Raw genomic sequence first — 20,081 nt, forward strand, 5'->3', positions numbered from 1 at the left:
TACTGGACCGGCTTCTGTGGTACATAGTTTGGGTTTGGCAGGTTATTCCCATAGACAGTTTATGTATACATTTATCATAACTGAGTATATGCACAAAATCAGAAGACTATGGAATAGTGCCCAAAATGGAGCTGCTGCCAGGAACTGAGTATTTCAAAACTGGTTTGGTGAAGATTTAGGCTGTTCATTCAGGTTTTGTCACCACCACCCTCGACCCCTTTACAGTTTGTAAAGAAGAATGCATTTGGAATTCTAGTTAGGTTAAATGAATCTGTGTGAAATGATTTGTTCAAAACAGCAATATCAGTGAGTTGACAATAGAGATATCTGTTTCTCTGTGTTTTGCCCCTTGATTTGGATCTGATGTTCCTAATCCCTAGGGCTTGAGATACAGTGTTTTGGACATGGATTCACGTGCTAGTTTGTTTGCTTATTATGTTTCCCATAGCCAAAGTTATATCATATTTTAAATTATGCTTTGAGCTACTCTTAGTATTTGTCATGCTCTTCTTATCTTGGGGTAATTTTACTTCAGTCTGCCTTATACCTGTGATCATTAGATGGTTTCCTACTATGACCTGTCCAGTTCATTGGTGCCGTCAAATGGCTAATTGACACCACTTTAACCCCTCTGAGTAAACTGATTGAAATATACACTGGAATTTCAACAGCTCATCTTATTTATCTTCAAATGTAATGATCTTCCCTTTCTCAGGATGTAAACAACCTTCGACTTTCCCTTATGGATAACCAAGAAGTCAGTAAAGAATTTCAAGCTCTGATTGTGAAACATTTAGATGAAAGCCATCTTCTACAAGGTATGTAATGAATTTACGAATGATTAGCTTCTAAGAACCTGTGTTTGAGCCCTTCTCACTTGTTCTCTTAGTGAAGTTTCTAATTGTTTAGAAATTTCTTTGCTGCTTTCCCCATGCAACTAGATGATTGAAGGACTTTATATATTCTATAATATATTCTAAAACCTCTGAAATCTGGACAGTTCAGGGATTATGTGAAAACTAAAAGTAAAGTAGATATTTTAAAAGTTCAGCTATCTTTGGACATGGAATTTGGTGTAGTTGGAATTTCAGTCTTTATAAAATTGATAAAATACTAATTTGGTAATTCTGAGCTTCCCATTTACTGTTAAGTGAGTTTCTTGGTCAGTTTCACAATCTACGTCTTTTATCAGACTTAGCAGTTCTGTTAGGGTTCCTGAATTTGGATCTCCTAAAACTCTTCCCAGGACATGAGTTAGGTCTCAGTGACTTTTCTGATATTTAATCTGCTACAAATGCTACAATAAATATATTGCCACTCTTTTAAGATAAAGCACTAGGAAAATGGAGTTTCAAAACAAAAAGTTTCAATTTTCTTTTAGCTTTGTGAAAATGTCTGTCTTGTTCATAGAAATACCTGTTAATGTTTACTTTTGTAACATTTTAAGATTTACGAAGAAATTATCCTGGATGATGGGGCTGTTGAGAGATAATCCAAATTGTTCTAAGGCAGTGGTTCTCAACCTGTGGGTCGCGACCCCGGTGGGGGTCGAACGACCAAAACACAGGGGTCGGCTTATAATAAATATGTATTTTCCGATGGCTTTAGGCGACCCCTGTGTTTTGGTCGTTCGACCCCCTCCGGGGTCGCGACCCACAGGTTGAGAACTGCTGCTCTAAGGGTTTCTTTTTCTTTTAAGGTGACAAAAACTTAGTTGGTTCTGAAGTAAAAATTTATAGCTTGGATCCATCAACTCAGTGGTTTTCCGCAACTGTTGTAAATGGAAATCCAACATCAAAAACTCTTCAAGTCAACTGTGAGGAGGTAAAGATGACAATTGCATGTAATATGACGGGGGGGGGGGGGGGGATGATACTTATTCAAAGGAATTTTGATATATAAGAGCTAACCACCTTTATTATGTGAAAATATTATAGTCTAAAGGAAAATACCACAGTTGTTTTAAAAGAAATTATTTGTAACAAGCCCCTATTGTCGTGTTAATAGAGCTAATTTCTGGTATCTTACAGAGCATTTAAAATTTTTCCAGTGTCTTTGTTTTATTTATTTTTAAGATTCCAGCACTGAAAATTGTTGATCCATCACTGATTCATGTTGAAGTTGTACATGATAATAACTTTATGACATGTGGTAAGATACATCGTTTGATTAAAATCTTTTCTTTCTGTCTTTCCCCATCCTCCTCATGTTAAGGGAAGCCAACTAACTATTTTTAAATATTTTAGGCAATTCTACAAGAACAGGAGCTGTAAAACGCAAGTCTTCTGAAAATAATGGAAACCTGGTTTCCAAACAAGCAAAATCTTGCTCTGAGGTAACCTTGATTTATTTTATCACTTAACGTGAGCTTTCCTTAACTCCAGCATTGCATGGCCAGTTTGTTTAGTGGTTGTAAAGCTGTCTTCTCTGCTCTTTTGTGCTGTCTTATCTGCTGTTCTTTGATAGTTCCAGATCTTGGCCATAATTTCTACACTCAAGCAGATGGAGATAATATAAGTTTCTGGCTCACTTATTTTTGTAAACTATTTTTGTTATGATGTTTTCTGAAAATTCTCAGTAGATTTGACAATTTCACAATGTGGAGGTGTTTTTGAAGGTAAATTGACTTGTGTGTTGCAAATTGGAAGAACACCTGGAATGAGAAGAGGGCAAGAAACTTAGAATTCTGAGTAGATCTGGTGTTGAAATAGGACTTCCACCTGCTCAATAATAACAAGGTTTGATTGGGCATTTATGATTGGGTAAACTAATATATGAATACTTGTATTTTGAAGGAAGTGGTTGGTTTGTTATTACTAATTTCTGCCCAGAAAAATATAGACTTCTATAAGTGCCAGTCTGAGTATAAGTGTTGGATTTCACTTTTTTCTGAAGTAGTTAGGACATATTCCTGTGTTTCTCAAATACTTAAAGAGTCTGGGCATCTGGAAATGATTGGCTTTCCTGAATCTTAAGCCTTTTATATAGGCAAGAAGAACTTTGATACTTGACCAAAAAGTTTGTAAATCAGGGTATCTAATACCACTATCTTCCAAGTATGTAGGCCTGATGAGGTTGTTCAGGAAAAAATAAAGAGGTAATTATGGAAATTAGTTGGCCTTGGCCTGTGGCTCAGTGGATAGAGCATTAATCCAGTGTATGGATGTCCCAGGTTTGAATCCCAGTCAGGACACATAGGAGAAGCAACCATGTGCTTTTCTCCCCTTCCCTCTTCCTCTTCTCTCCTCTTCCTTCTTCCTCTTCTCTCCTTCTTCCCCTTCCTCATTGGTTCTAGTGTGGCCCCAGGTGCTGAGGATAGCTCGGTTGGTCTGTGCACATCAGCCTCAGGTGCTAAAAATAGCTTGGTACTCAAGCATTGGCCCCAGATAGGGGTTGCCAGGTGGATCCTGATTGGGATGCATGTAGGAGTCTGCCTCACTATCTTCCCTCTTCTTACCTAAAGTGAAGAAAAAAGAAAAAAATATTAACATTACTATTCATTTTTTGCCTTAAAGTTTACAAAGGTGAAGTAATGTACAATATTATCCCCCTTATCTGTCGGAGGATACATTCCAAGACCCCCAGTGGACTCCTGGAACCACAGATTGTATCAAACTCTATAAATACTATGTTTTTTACTGTACAGACATACTTACGGTAAAGTTTATGGCTGCTCTTTGGTGTATCTAAATTGCCAGCATCACTCCTGTACCTTAGGGCTATTAGTAAGGAAAATAGGGTTACTTGTACACAAACACTTCAATGTAATGACAGTAGATCTGATAATCTACTGCACTTCTAAGTGACTAGCATTTATATAGCATGTACAATATGGGTACACTAGACAAAGGGATGCTTCATGTCCTGGTGGGATGGAGTGAGATTTTATTAACACTTTCCAGAGCAGTGTGCAATTTAACATTTATGAATTGTTTCTGGACTTTTTTCATTTAATATTTTTGGACAGTGGTTGACTGTGGATAACTGAAACCATGGAAGTGAAACAGCCAATAAAAGGGAACTACTGTAGAAAGGATGTCAAGCAGGTGATTATTGCATCTTAGAATTAAGCTCACAGAAAATATTGTCAAGTAATACCAAGTATTAGAAGCTGAAAAAGTAACAGTGTGGAATAATTGGTCAGGTTTTGACATTGGATACATTGCTAGTGGTCTTGGGTAGAGGTAATAAAGGCCAGTTTGAAGAAGTTGATTGGGCGCTGCCTGTCATGGAGAATGCATCAGTATAAGGAGTTGGTGTGATGAAAAGGAGAGCCATGTGATGTGGTGGGGAGAGGGCCAAGGAAGAGGAAATGGTATCCTGACGGATCATGGAGGAATCAACCTGGGATACAGGCAGGACTGGGACCAGTGAGGCCCTCCTATAGGGGAAGGTACCAGTTCTTCAAAGTGCCAGTTTATCAGTGATAGGACAGGTAATTGAGCAAGTCAATTTATAACCTTGAAGGAGGTACTTATGAAATGTGGTCATATACACATATATATACATAAATGATCCTCTGTACCTGACTCACATTCTTAAGGTCAGGGAGCATGACTTTTTTATCTAAGTGTATTGTTCGGCTCAGTAGGTTTGTGTGCTATAAACTAATTGTTGGCCACCAGAGAAGTGTGTTTTGTTTTGTTTTTTTAAAGGGAATTTTATTTTTATTGATGTTTTAGAGAAGGAGAAACACCAGCTTGTTGTTCCACGCATTCATGTATTCATTGGTTGATTTCTTGTTTGTGCCCTGATCAGGGATCGAACCTGCAACCTTGGCATACTTGGATAATGCTCTAATCAACAGAGCTACTGGGCTAGGGCTGGGGTGTTTTTTTGTGTGTTTTTTTTAAACCTGAACTTTGGCTGGGGGATAAGTCCTCTTTTAACCTATTTGAGCCTTACTCATGTATCTAAAATGAGAAACTAAATTTTTAAAAATAATTGTTTCAGTTGTTAAGCCCTATACATCTCCATCTTCTCATTCTCAAGGAACTTGGAGATGGTAGATTTTTACCTGGCTATGAACATTCTTAGAAATTTAAAAAATATAAATATATGTTAACAGTGACTCTCTTTTACCCTGTACTTATTTGTCAAAATAAAGATTATTATATTAAAAAAGTTATTCTCATTTAAAATTTCTTTGGTTAACTTGGAAAAGCATAAAGAAAAGAAACCACTTGTGATCATACTTCTCTGAGACTCACTATTTACATTTTGGGATACTTGTCTTCTTGGGTTTTTCCCCCCCTGTATATTCATGGAGGCCACCCTCCCCTTTTTTTAAACTAAAAGTCAAACTCTTTTTAGCTTTCTTGATTCCTTTATAGTATGTTGTGATTTTTAGTAAATACTCTTTTTTTATCCTAATTTTTGTACTCAGGCAAGTTTTGGGAACCCTGGCCTGGCTGAGATTTCAAGAGAGCTGAACAGGTAGTAGAATTGGGGGAAGAGAGTTCATTTAAATGTGAGTGAAAGATGAGGACAGAAACACACCTGGCACACATCTCATGGTGTTTGCACTTCCCAGATGTGTGGAATGGCAGAAAGGTTACTTTTAAAGTGGTCTTTGGATGACAGGAGTTTGGGAGTAGGTAGAGGAGATTCTTGATTGTTTGGATGAATCCTTTTGGATAAGGTAAACTTGTTGCCAGTAGTATCTGGCTCCTTGAAGGTCTTCTCTGCCTAGCAGACTGTTCCTCAGAGCTTGGCTAATTGGAAGAGTCTACTAAGGCTTGTGAGCCAGCAGTGTCCTTTTCAGAGTATCATCACACACTCAATTATATTATCTCCGTCTGCTGGCAGGGAGGAACTATTGCCATGACTGGTTTAGAAGACCTTCAGGGAAAACTCTTCAGGTAAGAAGAAACTTTGACCCTTGTAAATCAGAGACCAGTGCAGTGGTGTGCACATGAACATGGGGCTTGGAATGGAAGCTCTACCCCTGCTGAACTAACCCCTAGGAAAGTTGTAGGGTGATATACTTCAGTTTCTTAAAGGAAAGATCCTATGTTCTGACTAACCCATGGTGGCTGAACTGAGAATATTTTTATGATGTTTTTCTGCTTTGAGACAGCTAATCTCTGTACCAGACTGTATGGCAAAGCACAGCCCTATAAAGTATGCTTCATTGCTCTCATTTTACAATTGAGGAAACCAAAACTTAGAGGTTAAATAATGTGCCAGGAAGTGTCAGCAACTGTATTCAAACCAAGGTCTAATACCAAAACCCAATACTTTTTCCCACTGTACTGTTGTTGCTACGCCTTTGCAAATCTTTTCTTGGTATGGTGAGTTACCATTGTAAAAACAGATTCTTCCTTTCTTCCCTTTGCCCCTCCATCCCTCTTTCCAAAAAATATTCATTGAATACTTAATGTGTGGTAAACATTGGTCATTGTTACTGCCTGGCTCTTGAGATAACTAATAAGAATTGTTTATAGCAATTTTGAAATACTAAGTGCTAACAGCATTTATTCATTCATGTATTCTGCCAGTCTTATTTATTGAGCCTCTGCTGTGTGGCTTGTAGCTGACTGTGTGAGGTCTAACAGTGGGTACAAGCAGAATCAGTGCCCTTAGATGTGTATGTTATATTGCAAGGAGCCTGACAGTAAAGAAAGTAATTGAAGTAAAGGTGTTTTCACAGTGTGATGATGCAGTGAGAGACACAAAACACAGTAAAATGATAAGCAGTAGGGGTGGCTTGTTAGGCACTGCTTTAAAAAGAATGACTAGAGATTCTGAGGAAGTGACAGTTGAGCAGATATGGCGGTGAAGGGATGGAACCAGCCAGCCATGTGACCACTATCCAGACAGGTTGCATAGCAAGTACAAAGGCACAGGCAAGAAAGCACTTAGAACATTTGAAATTAGAAAGTAAGGTGGCGTAGTTGGAGCCGGGTGGACACGTGGATGGGATGAGTGGAGAAGTGAGTGGAGACCAGACCACACAGAATTGTTGGAGGCAGTGGAGCACCATAATCTGATTGGTTCATGTTTTATAAAGATTGCTATCTAGTAGAATAAATTTTAGGTGAAAAATTTAGGCAAAAATGGAAGTCAGGCCAGTGAGGAGACACATGATCTAGGGGAAAGATGGTGATAGTGGTGGCAAAGAAAAGAGTCAGTAGATTCTGCAGATAGTTTAGAAATAGAGGCAGCGGCCTGACCTGTGGTGGCGCAGTGGATAAAGCGTCGACCTGGAAATGCTGAGGTCGCCGGTTTGAAACCCTGGGCTTGCCTGGTCAAGGCACATATGGGAGTTGATGCTTCCAGCTCCTCCCCCGTCCTCTCTCTCCCCCTCTCTGTCTCTCTCTCTCCTCTCTAAAAATGAATAAATAAAATTAAATTAAATTTAAAAAAAAAAGGCCATTAAAAAAAAAAAGAAATAGAGGCAGCATTTACAGGTTCATTGATTGGATAGGGAAGATGAGATGGAGGGTTTTTTGACTTGAGCAGTTCAGGAAATAATATATAAGATAAAAATTTATGCCTAGGTTTGTTATCTAAATTCCTTATGTATGTGGTGCTTAGGAGAGTAATTTAAGAAACGGTATTAGTGTGTCAACTCTAAACAACTCAGAATAACAAAGGTGATATGAGGGAAGATGCTTAGTAAAAGTGAGCCCTTGAATAAGCATTTTGAAGTGACTTGGCAGTTAAACTCTGGGGAGTTAATCTTTAATAAGAGAATTATAAAATACAGTTGAAAAGGACTTTGGGAATAAACTTATTTAACCCTTTGAGTAATACGAACGTTTATGTACGTTCTCATGCCTCCTGACTATCCAGAGTACAATCAATTTATTTTCAAAACGTGTAAGGCAACATTTAAAAAAGGCAAATATATGTTGTTCTTGTTTCCATAAATTGGTTATCAAACAAACATGATTTTAAATTAATAAAACACTTTCTGGAACTAATTTCATTTTTTGAAAAAAAACTCACTCCCGGGGCTCAGCAAACATGAAGAACACTATTCAAAGGGTTAATTTTCTCATTTTAAGGATTAGGAAACTGAGACCTAAAGAGGCAAAGTTGACTATTCCCAGGATATTCTTTTCTCCCCCCCCCCCCCCCGGATATTCTTACCCAAACATCTCCTTAGAAATCCTTCTAGAGAACACTAAACTGATACTCAACCAAAATCGACTTGACTATAATAGTATAATATATGAACAGATAATTTAGTACTTTAAAATAGTTTGAAGCTATGCAAAATTTTGATAGTGATTAAGTAAATTATTTTTTTAGATATTTATCATATGTATATATTAGTCTTTCTAGGGTCTACAGAGTAAATGAGAAAAAGATTCGTGAGTAGACTGTATATAAATATATTCAGGATTGTGAGGTTTTAAAAGCTTACTAAGCAAAGTTGTTCTAGGTCAGATTAGAAGTTACTAAAAATAAAATATGGAGAAACTTTGATGATTCTTCAAGTTTAGATTTGGTGGTAAGGCAAACGTAAATGTCATTGTGGTGGGAAAGGTATGTGACCTGAGGCTGGTGAAGACAGTGAATAGGTTTTACCTGGTTTAGCCATGGACTAGTTGTCTGGAGTTCAGTTTAGTCTCATCTTCCTGTCCCTGTGGTGGGGAATTTATTTTTGTGGATAGTATAAACTAGGCAGAAGTGGGATAAAACTACTACCTGAAAAGGGAAGGGGACGGGTGTCCCAGCTTTGTCCCACAGCCCTGACTTGATATTTTTTGCAGCATGGGATGACCTTTGTGACTTGATGAGCCACATAAGAACAAGAACCGTGTCCTCAACCTTTACTGCATTGTAAAGGCTTATATTGGTATCCAGTAGGCACCACTGCCTACAAGAGTCCTATGTGGTCTGGTCTCCTGCCAGTCTACACAGTAAGTGCGTGGTGGGCACTCAAGTAATGTTAAACTGAATGCATGTGAAGCTGCCACCATTTGAAGACTGTTAAAAGCTCACTTCTGTGCATTGCATTATTAAAGTAATTGCCACGTGCTTTATTGGCCTGGCACAATGATTCAGAGGTCTGTGAAAACAGATCTGCTGTAACTTTTTATAGGAAGGTTCAAGTTTTGTGAAAAGCCAGAGTGATTTAATTAACAGCCTTCAGATATAAGTCCTTAATTTTGTGATTTATCACTTGTTCTTCTGTCCTGTTCTTTTTATTTGGTGAAGGTATCATGCTTGTTTAGTACTAAACCAAACATAAATTTGAATCTTGCTAGCACTTCGTATTTCTCCAACTAGGGACTTTTCTTTTTAATAGCTGTTGGTTTGGTATCTTTTAGACTTCTGCCAGTATGGGACCTGTGCAGCCTGTTCACACAACAGTTTTTAAGGATAAACTGCTCAGCTGTCCTACAGCAACTCCTCCTAGTAAGGACCCGAGACAGCAGAGTACTCCCCAAGCTACCAATCCTCCACCTAACCTTGGGACAAAAACTTCTAAAGGGTGAGTTACCCGTTATTTTTACAAGATTTTGAATTGTAATAAAGAGAAAAAGTATTTTAAATCATGGTTCTTCCTGTCTGAGCTTACATTGCTCAGGTGGCAAGATTTCTACATTCCGTGCTTCTTAGAGAATTAGTATGGCTGAAATTTGGCAAAATGATCTTCCATACGTTATATTTCATGTTGTCCAGGGAGGTTTTTCTTTAGAGTTTCTAAATTGATCAGGTACCCTCAGAAGTCAAAAGTATAGTAGGCATGCAGAACAACGTAGAAAACACTACGGAAATGAAAGGGGATGTGAAGAAGGAGCAGCTTTCTTGACTTGATATGGTGAAAACGGTCAACTGAAATACTACAGACTTTTCCTGCTTTCCAGGAAAAGGGAGCAGATTGGTTGTACGTGGAAAGCGGGGGTCTCTGGGAGTGTGGAAAAGAGGAAGACATGGTTACAATGAATGGTTCTCATCAGCCCAGACCCCAGCTGTAGGTGAGAGGTGTTGAGGCGAGTTAACAGAGAGAAGAGTTTTAGAGAAGGCTCTGTTTTAAGAAGGGTGGTGTAGTCGAGGCAGTTGGTAAAGACTAAAGATATAGGTCAGAGAGACTGTGGTATGGAAAGGTAGGTCTGGGAGACTCCTGCAGAAAGGTGAGAGAGTAGCCACATTGATTCACTGGAAAGAAAGTGGGCTCTGTAGGATAGAGCTTGGAGGATGCCCTGTAGCAGTGAGATGAGAGGGGAGCAGTCTTCCCTTTCCTAAAGAAACATTAAGAGGGAACAGAGAAGGTCAGTGGTATCTAAGCAAAGATGTCTAATATGAGTCCTTACACCGGAACTTTCACTCAGGATGAAATCCTTTGTTAGAGGAAGGAAGAAAAATATAACAGGAAAAAGGACTTTGTGTTTCACTGGGAAAGGAATTTTAGGATGGATTTCAGAGAAACAAAAAGTTCTTTAAGGTATTCTTATTCAGATGGGGGGTTGGGAGATTATCAGATCTTTCTGTGAACAAGCAGTAATCAGTCGGCTCTTCCATTTCCTTTGGGTCATGACACTGATCAAACACCAGTGGCATTATCCAGTGATGGGGCTGGTTAATGTTCATGGCAGGATGATGGGGTTTTGTGTTGCTGATGGTTTTGGTTCCGTATGATGCTCTGTTCATTTTGAGGGAAAGCTAAGGTTTATTATGCTGTAAGAGAACTAACTTGAAGTACCATATTTCCCCATATATAAGATGCACCTTTTTCCAAAAAATTTTGGGTCTAAAAACTGGGTGCGTCTTATACAGCGGTTATAGATTTTTTTTTTTTTTTTTACTTGCATTTCCCACTTTTTTGCGCTTGTTCTTATGCTCATTGTTGAAGACAGTGATTCGTCATCAGACAAGATGAGGACAAGCTAATGGATGGGAGTTTTAACAGTGACGAGAAGTTGTATAAATTTTATGATGAATAAAACTTGAATTCAATAACTTTATGTAATACAATTTTTTTCAAATTTCGGGCCCCCAAATTAAGGTGCGTCTTATACATGGGAGATATGGTAGTTCAGGATTCATGAGAACATGCAAAGGATTTAAGGCTGTATTTTTCTGAATGTTTAAGATATTTTTGCAGAGACATTGACTGATTACTTTTAACTCTAGCCCACAGAAGGTTACCATACATTCTCTGATATAAGTAGCTTTCTCTTTCACTCTGATTGCCTAGGGGAACCAAACAATTGTTTTTTGTTAGGGGAGAGATTAATGAGGCCTAAGATGCTAGTTTTCCATAATATCTTTTTCAGATGTCATAAACAGAATTCACCAGAAGAAATTTCTTACTCTCCAAATACAAAGCCAGAAATACTTAGAACAAAGCCAGATGCCTGCAAAGTAGGGCTGCTCTCTTCAGAGTCCTCTCAGGTTGGAATTGGAGACTTGGAAACCTTAAATGAAGCAAAAGATAGCTGTGCCCAGCTGAAGACCAACACTGATCAGGAAAACAGATTGGAATCTGTTCCACAACCATCGACTGGCCTTCCAAAGGCACCCTTACCTACAAAAACCTCTTCTGTGGCAGACATGGAGACTGCCGGTGCTCCTGAACTGCAGAAGCACCCAGAACATGCACCTTCCTCATCTGATTTCCTCTCAAATAAGCTAGAAGAGAAAGCAGGTATCTGTGGGGATAGCCCTAACAGTTGTGTGGAAAAAAAGATAGAACCTTCAACTTTAGGCTGCCAGTCACAGAATTTAAAGGAATCTTCAGTAAAAGTGGACAGTGACAGCTATTGTACAAGAAGCAACAATAAACTCCAGAATGGTGAGTGTTTCTACAGATCTTTACTGGTAGAAGATAAGAGATGGTAGTGGTTACATACATAGTTTTATCTTACCTGATGAAGAAAAACTATGAAAATGATTGTAGAAAAAGTTTATACGATCAGAAAAGTTCAAAGAAGAAAGTAAAATTCTAAAATGTTCTCAGAAATTATTACTGTTGATATTTTAGTAGACCTGGTTCCATGTATATAGAAGTATAGACAAACTGTTACTACTTGGGTTCATACCAACAATTTTACCCTGTGGATTAGTGTAGGTGTTCAACATTTTTAAAGGCTGTAAGGATTTCATTATATGCTTTTGCCATATGACTTAACTCAGTGGTCCCCAACCTTTTTTGGGCCATGGACTGGTTTAATGTCAGAAAATATTTTCATGGACGAGCCTTTAGGGTGGGATGGATAAATGTATCACGTGATCGAGACAAGCGTCAAGAGTGAGTCTTAGACGGATGTAACAGAGGGAATCTGGTCATTTTTTAAAAATAAAACATCGTTCAGACTTAAATATAAATAAAACAGAAATAATGTAAGTTAGTTATTCTTTCTCTGCGGACCAGTACCGGTCCAAGGGTTGGGTACCACTGACTTAACTGGTTCCTTTCACTTGAGTAATTCGGTGGTTCCCAATATTTGGTTGTAAGAAAATAATTTGGAACAAAATCTAAAGTAATCTGACAATTGCTTTATCTTCAGCCTAACATATTTTTCTGTAGTATCCAGGTTGAATTGGAAGAGATGATTGATACTGTATACTCACATAGGTAGTTCAGATCCAAAGTTTTTTTTTTAAAGATAGAGAATGTATTAATTACCGCCTCTAGAAAAGGGATGTTTGGTTAAAAATTTTAAGAATGAGGCTGAAACACCCTGTACAGTTTGTTTGCTTAAGAGCAATGTCTTGCTGCGCCCACAATTTAAAACTAAAGACTGTTATTGTAGAAAAAATGGTACACTGTATTTCTTTTACTTACATGTATTAAGTTTGAGGATGCATTTCAGTGATGGTAGTTATCAGAAGCTCTCTTACTAGAATCAGGAGAACTAAATGGCTTCAGTGTGTCAAAGGTTCAGAGCTATTACAATTTAAAAATACCTTTTGATAATTGTCAGCTGTGTGGGAAAATCAGTGTGGGTTTTGATAACTTTTAAAAAACACTTCATTTGAATACATAAGAAATTAATATATCCACACTCTAGTTTTTACTTCAGGCCTCTGAAACTAGAGGGCAAGATGGGTGGATTGAACTGTGGATCTTTTTGATATAGAGTTGGAAAAGTAGAAAAAGAATTTTTTGTGTTTAGTGATTCTTCTAACCCGGTGTCTTCATTCTTGAGGTGAAAGTTGATATAGCTATTAAATTGCATAAAATTAATTGCATATGCATATACTATTCTTGGGAGTTGTATAACTCCCAAAAGAAAGTCCATATTCATTACCATATCTCTGTTCTACTTCTTTATTCTTTTTGAATGATCAGTCCTTACATTCAGTTAGTTTGTGAGGCAAAGTATTTTAATATTATGTGAAAAAAACAGTAAAAATTCTACATTGGTAAGCACATTTTAAATACATAAGTGAATTAGGAGTCCAGCTTGGTCTCATTTAGTGGATTGTACAAGTATACCCCATCTAAAGTGATTTGAAGAGAAGTGAAAAACCTAGTCACATAGTGGTACATCCTATTTACTGGGACTTTTGGCAGAGCCTTGAGAGTGTGATCAGAAGCCTACCCAGGACCTCTGTGTTGTTTCCATTTGTATTGCTTGTAAGTATGGGAAGGACTCAACTGGAAACTGGTCGTCTCTTTTGCTCCTTTGCTCTGATTAGGAGTTAAAAAGCAAGCTGGAGTTGAACAGCTACACTTTTCCCTGTAAGGTATGGCTCCTCAGAAGCAGGCATTGCTTTTCCTCTCCTTGGCTCTGCTTTGACTTGAGAATCATTGTTAGGATCAACTATTGCTCTCCTCAATAAAGGGCTAGATTTAGATAGTTTTAACTTGCTTATTTCTAGATATATCTTCTTTTAAACCAGGATAGAACTGATAAAATAACCTTTGGGCTCTTTGCCCATGTTCTGTGACAACCTGGTCCAATTCAAAGGATAATGCATTTTCAATATCTGAGTAATTAAAATTCCATTCTTGAACTACTGATCTCTTTCTCTCCTTTCTTAACCGTCTCTTTCACTATAATTGAAGAGTAATGTTTAAGGAATCAAAGCCTGATAGCATTCATTGTGTTGTGCTCTAGTCCTGCTTTGAACGAGAGGTAAGATTAGATCGCTTTTAGGGTAATTATTAAAGATCCTTATTTATTTAAAGCCTTATTTGGTTTGAGATCTTTCTTTCAGTTTCCTTTAGGACTACTCACCCATCTCTGGGCTGGTTCACCAGAAAGAGTTGTGGGGTTTCCTGTTTTTCATTTGTTTGCCTAAGAATCTACTACTTTTCTCAGCTCCCTTGAACCCTGAGAAAAGGTCTTTTCTGTCAGTTCTACTTGAAATATTCTTTAAGGCTCTTGACTTATAAACAAATTCCTCTCTGTGTTATTTGGGCTGACATAGTGATTGTTGTTTCCTGTTACATCTCTATTTTTCTCCTTTTCTTTAGAACCCATATTAACATTTTCTGTGCAGTTCTCTTGCCTGTTACAAGTTGAAGCTTCAAACATACATTTACTGAGAATCATAATCCTGTCTTTAGCCAATGCTCCTAACCCCTAAGGAACATATATGTGAAGGAAATTGAAGACATGTCAAGGGTCAGGTAACATTTTATGGAAGCATTTAGAAGATAGCTCTTATTTTAATAGACCAAGGGACCTCTGCAGGAGAGCTATTTGTTTTTTATTTTTTACTAGAATGGTTAGCTTTTGCCAAAAACACACCTTAAACCAGTCTTTTTCTGAGTGTGAAAGTGGCAGGATTCACTTCCATACAGTGTTCTCTGTTTGGTGAGTAAACCTGTCTCTGTGCTTGCTAATGTTGCAATGAGTTTGAATTAAGTATAACATTGGGAAAAATCTTCCTGAAATATTTCTCTCATCTGGGTTTGTGAATAGAAGTGTATTCTACTTGGAACTGTGAGTCTGGTTGTTGAAAATGGAGTTTTAAGTTTCCAAATGGGTTCCCCAAATGAGATTTTATAAAGAGAGTAAAAATTTTCTGATTGTTCTGATAGTTGTCTTCTCTTAAGCCATATTTAGAAATGACAGTTGAACCAGTTATTGAGAAGTTCTCCCTTGGAAAACTGCCTTTTTAAATAGAATTCAGTAACACATTGATGTGATTTTTTTAAAAATTTGAGGCCCCAATCCCTTAAACTTTTGTTTTCCTAGCTCCATCCCGGAAGTCGGTTTTGACAGACCCAGCCAAACTCAAGAAGCTGCAGCAGAGTGGGGAGGCCTTTGTGCAGGATGACTCCTGTGTGAACATTGTTGCACAGCTGCCCAAGTGCCGGGAGTGTCGCTTGGACAGCCTCCGCAAGGATAAGGAACAACAGAAAGATTCGCCTGTGTTTTGTCGCTTCTTTCACTTTAGAAGGTGAGGCATTTTGGGAAAAGCTCAGATAATCTGGGCCTACAGCATGCCCCTCCCCTTTCTAGCAATCGTAAATCTAGAACTAAAAAGAGTAGAGATACTATTTTTAATCTCTGGTTTGGAAATCTAGACTTTATTACCTATTATTTTCTTCACAAGTTCTCCCTTTTAATTTTTTAAAGTAAAGAAGCTTAAAATGCAAACTTCTGTTTCTAAAAGTAACAAACAGAAAAATGCTGAAGGTTCTGGAAAACCACTACAAATAACTACTGTTAACTTTTCAATGTTTTAGTGTTTTTAGGGTCATAAAATATATTCAGGCATGCTACTTGGTGTATTGTACAGGCATACCTTATTTTATTGTGCTCCACAGATACTGCATTTTTTTAAAATGGAAAGTTGGTGGCAACCCATAATTGAGCAAGTCTGTGGGTGCTATTTTACAACAGGCTCAGATAATGGTTAGCATTTTTTAGAAATAAAGTATTTTTTTAAGGTAGGTATATACACTTTTTGTTTATTTGTTTTGTTTTATTAAGTGAGAGGCGGCAGGGAGGCTGGCAGGCAGAGAGACAGACTCTTGCATGCATCCCCACCAGGATCCACCCGGCAAGCCCCATACAGGGCAATGCTCTGCCCATCTGGGGCTGCTTTTCATTTCTCAGCAACTGAGCTATTTATTTCAGCACCTGAGGTGAGGCTATGGAGCCATCCTCAGCACTTTGCTCAAATCATTTTGAGCCATGGCTGCAGGAGGGAGGGAGAGAGAGGAAGAGAGAAGGGAGAGGGGGAGGGGTGAAGAAGCAGATGGTCGCTTCTGTGTACCATGACTGGGAATCAAATCTGGGACTTCCACATGCCAGGCTGATGCTCTACTGCTGAGCCAGCCGGCCAGGGTCTCTACATTGTTTTTCAAGGCAAAGTGCTATTGCACACTTACTCGATGGCACTAGAAAGTACACTGGAAAACAAAAACAATTTGTATGACTTTATTGTGATACTTGCTTTATCGTGGAGGTCTGGAATGGAATGCACAGTATCTCCAAGGTGTGTATACGATATTAAATCTTACTTTCCAAGTTCATAGGAGGAACCACTTGATCACGTTAGCTTTTTTCCGCAAATACAGTACTTTTGAATAACTATATAAGAACCCATAACAGCATTTTTTGATAATTCACTTAACTCATTCCTTTATTGGTATTAAGATTATTTTGTACTTTTCGCCACTAGAAATAATGTAGAAATGATCATTTCCTTGTTCAGATCTCTATTTATTTACTTTGGAAGGATTTCTGAAAGTGGCAGCACTGGACCAGAAGGTGTGCATGTTTTAAGGTTTGGATACACATGTTCTGCCATATTGCCCTGCAGTGTTGCACCTGTATCCGTGCCCACTGGCAGGGTTTGAGCATTTGTGTCTCAGTGTATCTGTGTCTCTATATCTGTGCTTTGCCAGTAGATAGTTTTTAAAAATCCTTTCCTATTTTATAGACAAAAACTTTCATTTTTATATTATAATTATTAAAATAAATTGTTTAAGTGTTTGATCCTTAGTAAAGAAAAGCAGCCATATCTTGTTTTTGTATGTGTATAAGTGAGTAGTTTGTTCTGGTTACTTTCTCGGAAATCTAGCTACTCTCAGGTTCAGCTAGCCCTAATCACAAATAGAAGTGTTGACTTTAGTTTCTTCCTATTTCCTTCTCCCCTTTAGTTTCATCAAGAGCAAAGGTTGCTGATGGACGGTATTAAATGCATAGGTATTTTAGATAATTAATTATACTTCTGCTGGTAACTTGAGATTCAGGCTTAGTTCATAAACTAGAGTTTTTTAGGTATTAGTTTGCCTCATTCATTTCTGAGTAAATTTCAAAAGCATCATGATAAGTTTTATGTGTAGCCTTTAGAGCTATGATAACTGCTAACATGTTAACATACACATATATTAGTATATATATCTGAATAATGCCTGTCCTAGAGTAAGTTCCCAGTATAGGTAAACTGTAATATTTTGTTTCCCCTTTGGAGATTTTCTTTTTTCTTTACCACAAGTTTGTTAAAGTTATATGCATTTGTGGGTACTTATATCTTGTTTTGAAAAAAGCACAAAATGGTAATGCTTTGTACAGATCTGTGTATTCTTGTTGATAGACTTGATTTCATGTCGTCATGCTCTTCTGCCTGAAGGGTGTAACTGGACTGCATGAGGGAATGTTTGGATTTGGTTTAAGTTGTAGGAACATTTTAGGGAGGGGTTAATATTTTCCTTCTTTCAATATTATTAGAGGGTTTTTTTAAACCACTGTTTTGTAACTGCCTAGAAATCATTGGTTTTATGACTTAGCTGTTTTTCCATTTTTGACTTCTTTGAAGGGGAAAGTGTCTTTGCTTACTGTTGCATAGTAGAAGCCAGTGCAGTAGAAACTAGAACAAACTCACTTCTTTGGTTAAAAAGAATACAATAATTTAAAAAACAGAGCTCTGCCCCCCCCCCTCCAGTGTTTAGAGTAAAAATTGAGGTTGTTATTAGCCTCGAGTCTGTTTCTCAGTAACTTCTGCAGGTACAATAGGAGGGGTAAGGTGGGGTCTCAGTGAGAAAGCCCTGTTTCCCATCTCCTCCCCTTTGAAATGGCTTTCAAGTTCAATTTTTAGTGTTATGACTGTCTCTAATTCAAGTTATCAGTTAGAAACTTACATTTCTCCTTTGGATTGATCAAAGTAAGTTTGCATCTGTTACACAACTTTCAGTGTGTTTCCAGTTCATTCTATGCTGTTCTAAACAAATGGTTTTTCTAAAATACAACTTAATGTGTGCCTCATAGACTTAAGAGTTCTAGTAACAGCCTGTGACCAGTGAAAAAAGGTCTCTGCATTTTCTTTTGCTTTTGTTTGAAATATGTTTTCTTGCCATCCCTTCGTACCTCGTGTTTACCTCCCCCCCTCCATCGGCGAGGTCAAACTTCATTACTGTTTCTATCTTTATGTCAGCTCCACAAACCTTAGAGTCAGCATTTCCTCCTCTGGTTCCTATAAAATTTAGTGGTTGTTAGAGCTAGCATATCCTGCTTCACTGTGGGTTTTTGTCTACTTTTATGCATCTCCAACTAGATTGGCATAAATGTATTTATAATAAATTAAAATACGTAACCTCACCGGGGAAGTATTATATCACAAAGGTGGTTTTCCCAGGGTGAGGATTATCAACTGCACTCTGGATGTGTGTACTCCTGTGATTTCCCCAAATTTGGGGGGCTTGACCTCATTATTTGTGGTAATGGGGGACTGCATTCATGCTCTTCCCTCAAAAATAAATAAATAAATAAATTTAAAACTAGCATATAACTTAGAAAAAAATTCAAGTGCCAAAAATATTGGAAGACAATACTAAGAAAATATTCTGCCTTTTACTCCACCACTGCCTCTCATTTCAGAAGCTTTTACACCATAATTTGCAGCTAGGATTCATATGAGTGCTATGTATGTGCTCATGGCTCAGTGACTGTCCAGGGTTAGCCTTCCCTTGCTGGGTACTATTCTTGAAGCAGTATTTGTATTCATATCTGATCAGATTATTTACCACCTTCTGTTTATCCTTTTACTCCTGTGGTGACTGTGATTGTTCTTGTTCTCAGGTCTAGCAGGTGTTCCCACCACATCTTTAGGACTTTTTTTTTAACAAGAGAAAGGAAGGGTGAGGGAAGCATAAACTTATGGTTGTGGCACTTTTAGTTGTTCATTGATTTCTTCTCATATGTGCCTTGACTGGGGAGCTCCAGCTGAGCCAGTGACCCCTTAGGCTTAATCCAGCGACCATGAGGTCGTGTCTATGATTCCACACTCAACCTCGTGGCCCGTGCTCAAGCTGGTGAGCCCACGTTCAAGCTGTATGAGCCTGCACTCAAGACAGCAACCATGGGGTTTCGCACCTGGGTCCTCTGCATTCTAGGTTGAAGCCCTAGCCACTGCACCACCATGTGGTCAGGCATGAAAAATTTTTTATCATCTTTCTACTGACATTGCCACATAATAAGTGACTATTAATAGACATGAAGATTATAGAAAACTGGGAAGGAATTTGTTGATTTAAATAGTAACTATAAGTTGTATATATTTTTCTGTGTGTATGAAATGCACTTTTTTCTCTACTTCTTCTAGGTTGCAGTTCAACAAACATGGTGTGTTACGTGTAGAAGGCTTCTTAACACCAAATAAGTATGACAGTGAAGCAATTGGCCTGTGGTTGCCTTTAACCAAAAACATTGTGGGGACTGATTTGGACACAGCAAAGTATATCCTGGCCAATATTGGAGACCACTTCTGTCAAATGGTGATTTCTGAAAAAGAAGCTATGTCAACAATTGAGCCACACAGTAAGAGCATCTCTTAGGGGATAGGATTTTAGAGTCCGACTTAATTTTTGTTTCTGAATGACACTTAACACATTGTTGACCGGCAATTTTACACAGAGGTTATCTCATGTCACTGGCTATTTTTTCGTAAATGAGTACGAAAGTGAAACAATCTAAATAAACTTCAGTATACTTTATTTATACATAATGAATTTAAATGAAACTTTGTACATATCTGTTACATATTATGTTTTATACATATTATATATTATAGTAATTTTTTTTGGTGTGGTATACTGTATAGCAATCACCTATGTGGAATGGTACACAACATGTTTTGCAAATATATCTGGTTTCACTGTGCTTTCCTTTTGAAACACACTTCACATGTCCTAGTTGGATTAAACACAATGAAAGAAG

General features: G+C 37.9%; 1 protein-coding gene and 1 non-coding gene across 4 annotated transcripts in view; both read left to right on the top strand.

Moving 5' to 3' along the window:
* Window positions 1–20,081, top strand: part of KDM3A (lysine demethylase 3A) — a 64,842-nt gene that overhangs the window by 12,437 nt on the left and 32,324 nt on the right. For all 3 annotated transcript variants that reach the window (XM_066267644.1, XM_066267642.1, XM_066267643.1), the window contains exons 5-12: window positions 716–818; window positions 1,700–1,824; window positions 2,076–2,151; window positions 2,247–2,335; window positions 9,285–9,448; window positions 11,235–11,752; window positions 15,111–15,315; window positions 19,468–19,682. In XM_066267644.1, coding sequence (XP_066123741.1) covers window positions 716–818; window positions 1,700–1,824; window positions 2,076–2,151; window positions 2,247–2,335; window positions 9,285–9,448; window positions 11,235–11,752; window positions 15,111–15,315; window positions 19,468–19,682 — 1,495 coding nt within the window. The remainder of the gene's footprint in view (window positions 1–715; window positions 819–1,699; window positions 1,825–2,075; window positions 2,152–2,246; window positions 2,336–9,284; window positions 9,449–11,234; window positions 11,753–15,110; window positions 15,316–19,467; window positions 19,683–20,081) is intronic.
* Window positions 18,452–18,615, top strand: LOC136332502 (U1 spliceosomal RNA). The gene has a single exon (XR_010730753.1). It is a non-coding gene; the product is annotated as a U1 spliceosomal RNA (small nuclear RNA).

This window comes from Saccopteryx bilineata, chromosome 3 (genome assembly GCF_036850765.1).
Source record: "Saccopteryx bilineata isolate mSacBil1 chromosome 3, mSacBil1_pri_phased_curated, whole genome shotgun sequence".
Taxonomy (NCBI): Eukaryota; Metazoa; Chordata; class Mammalia; order Chiroptera; family Emballonuridae; genus Saccopteryx; species Saccopteryx bilineata.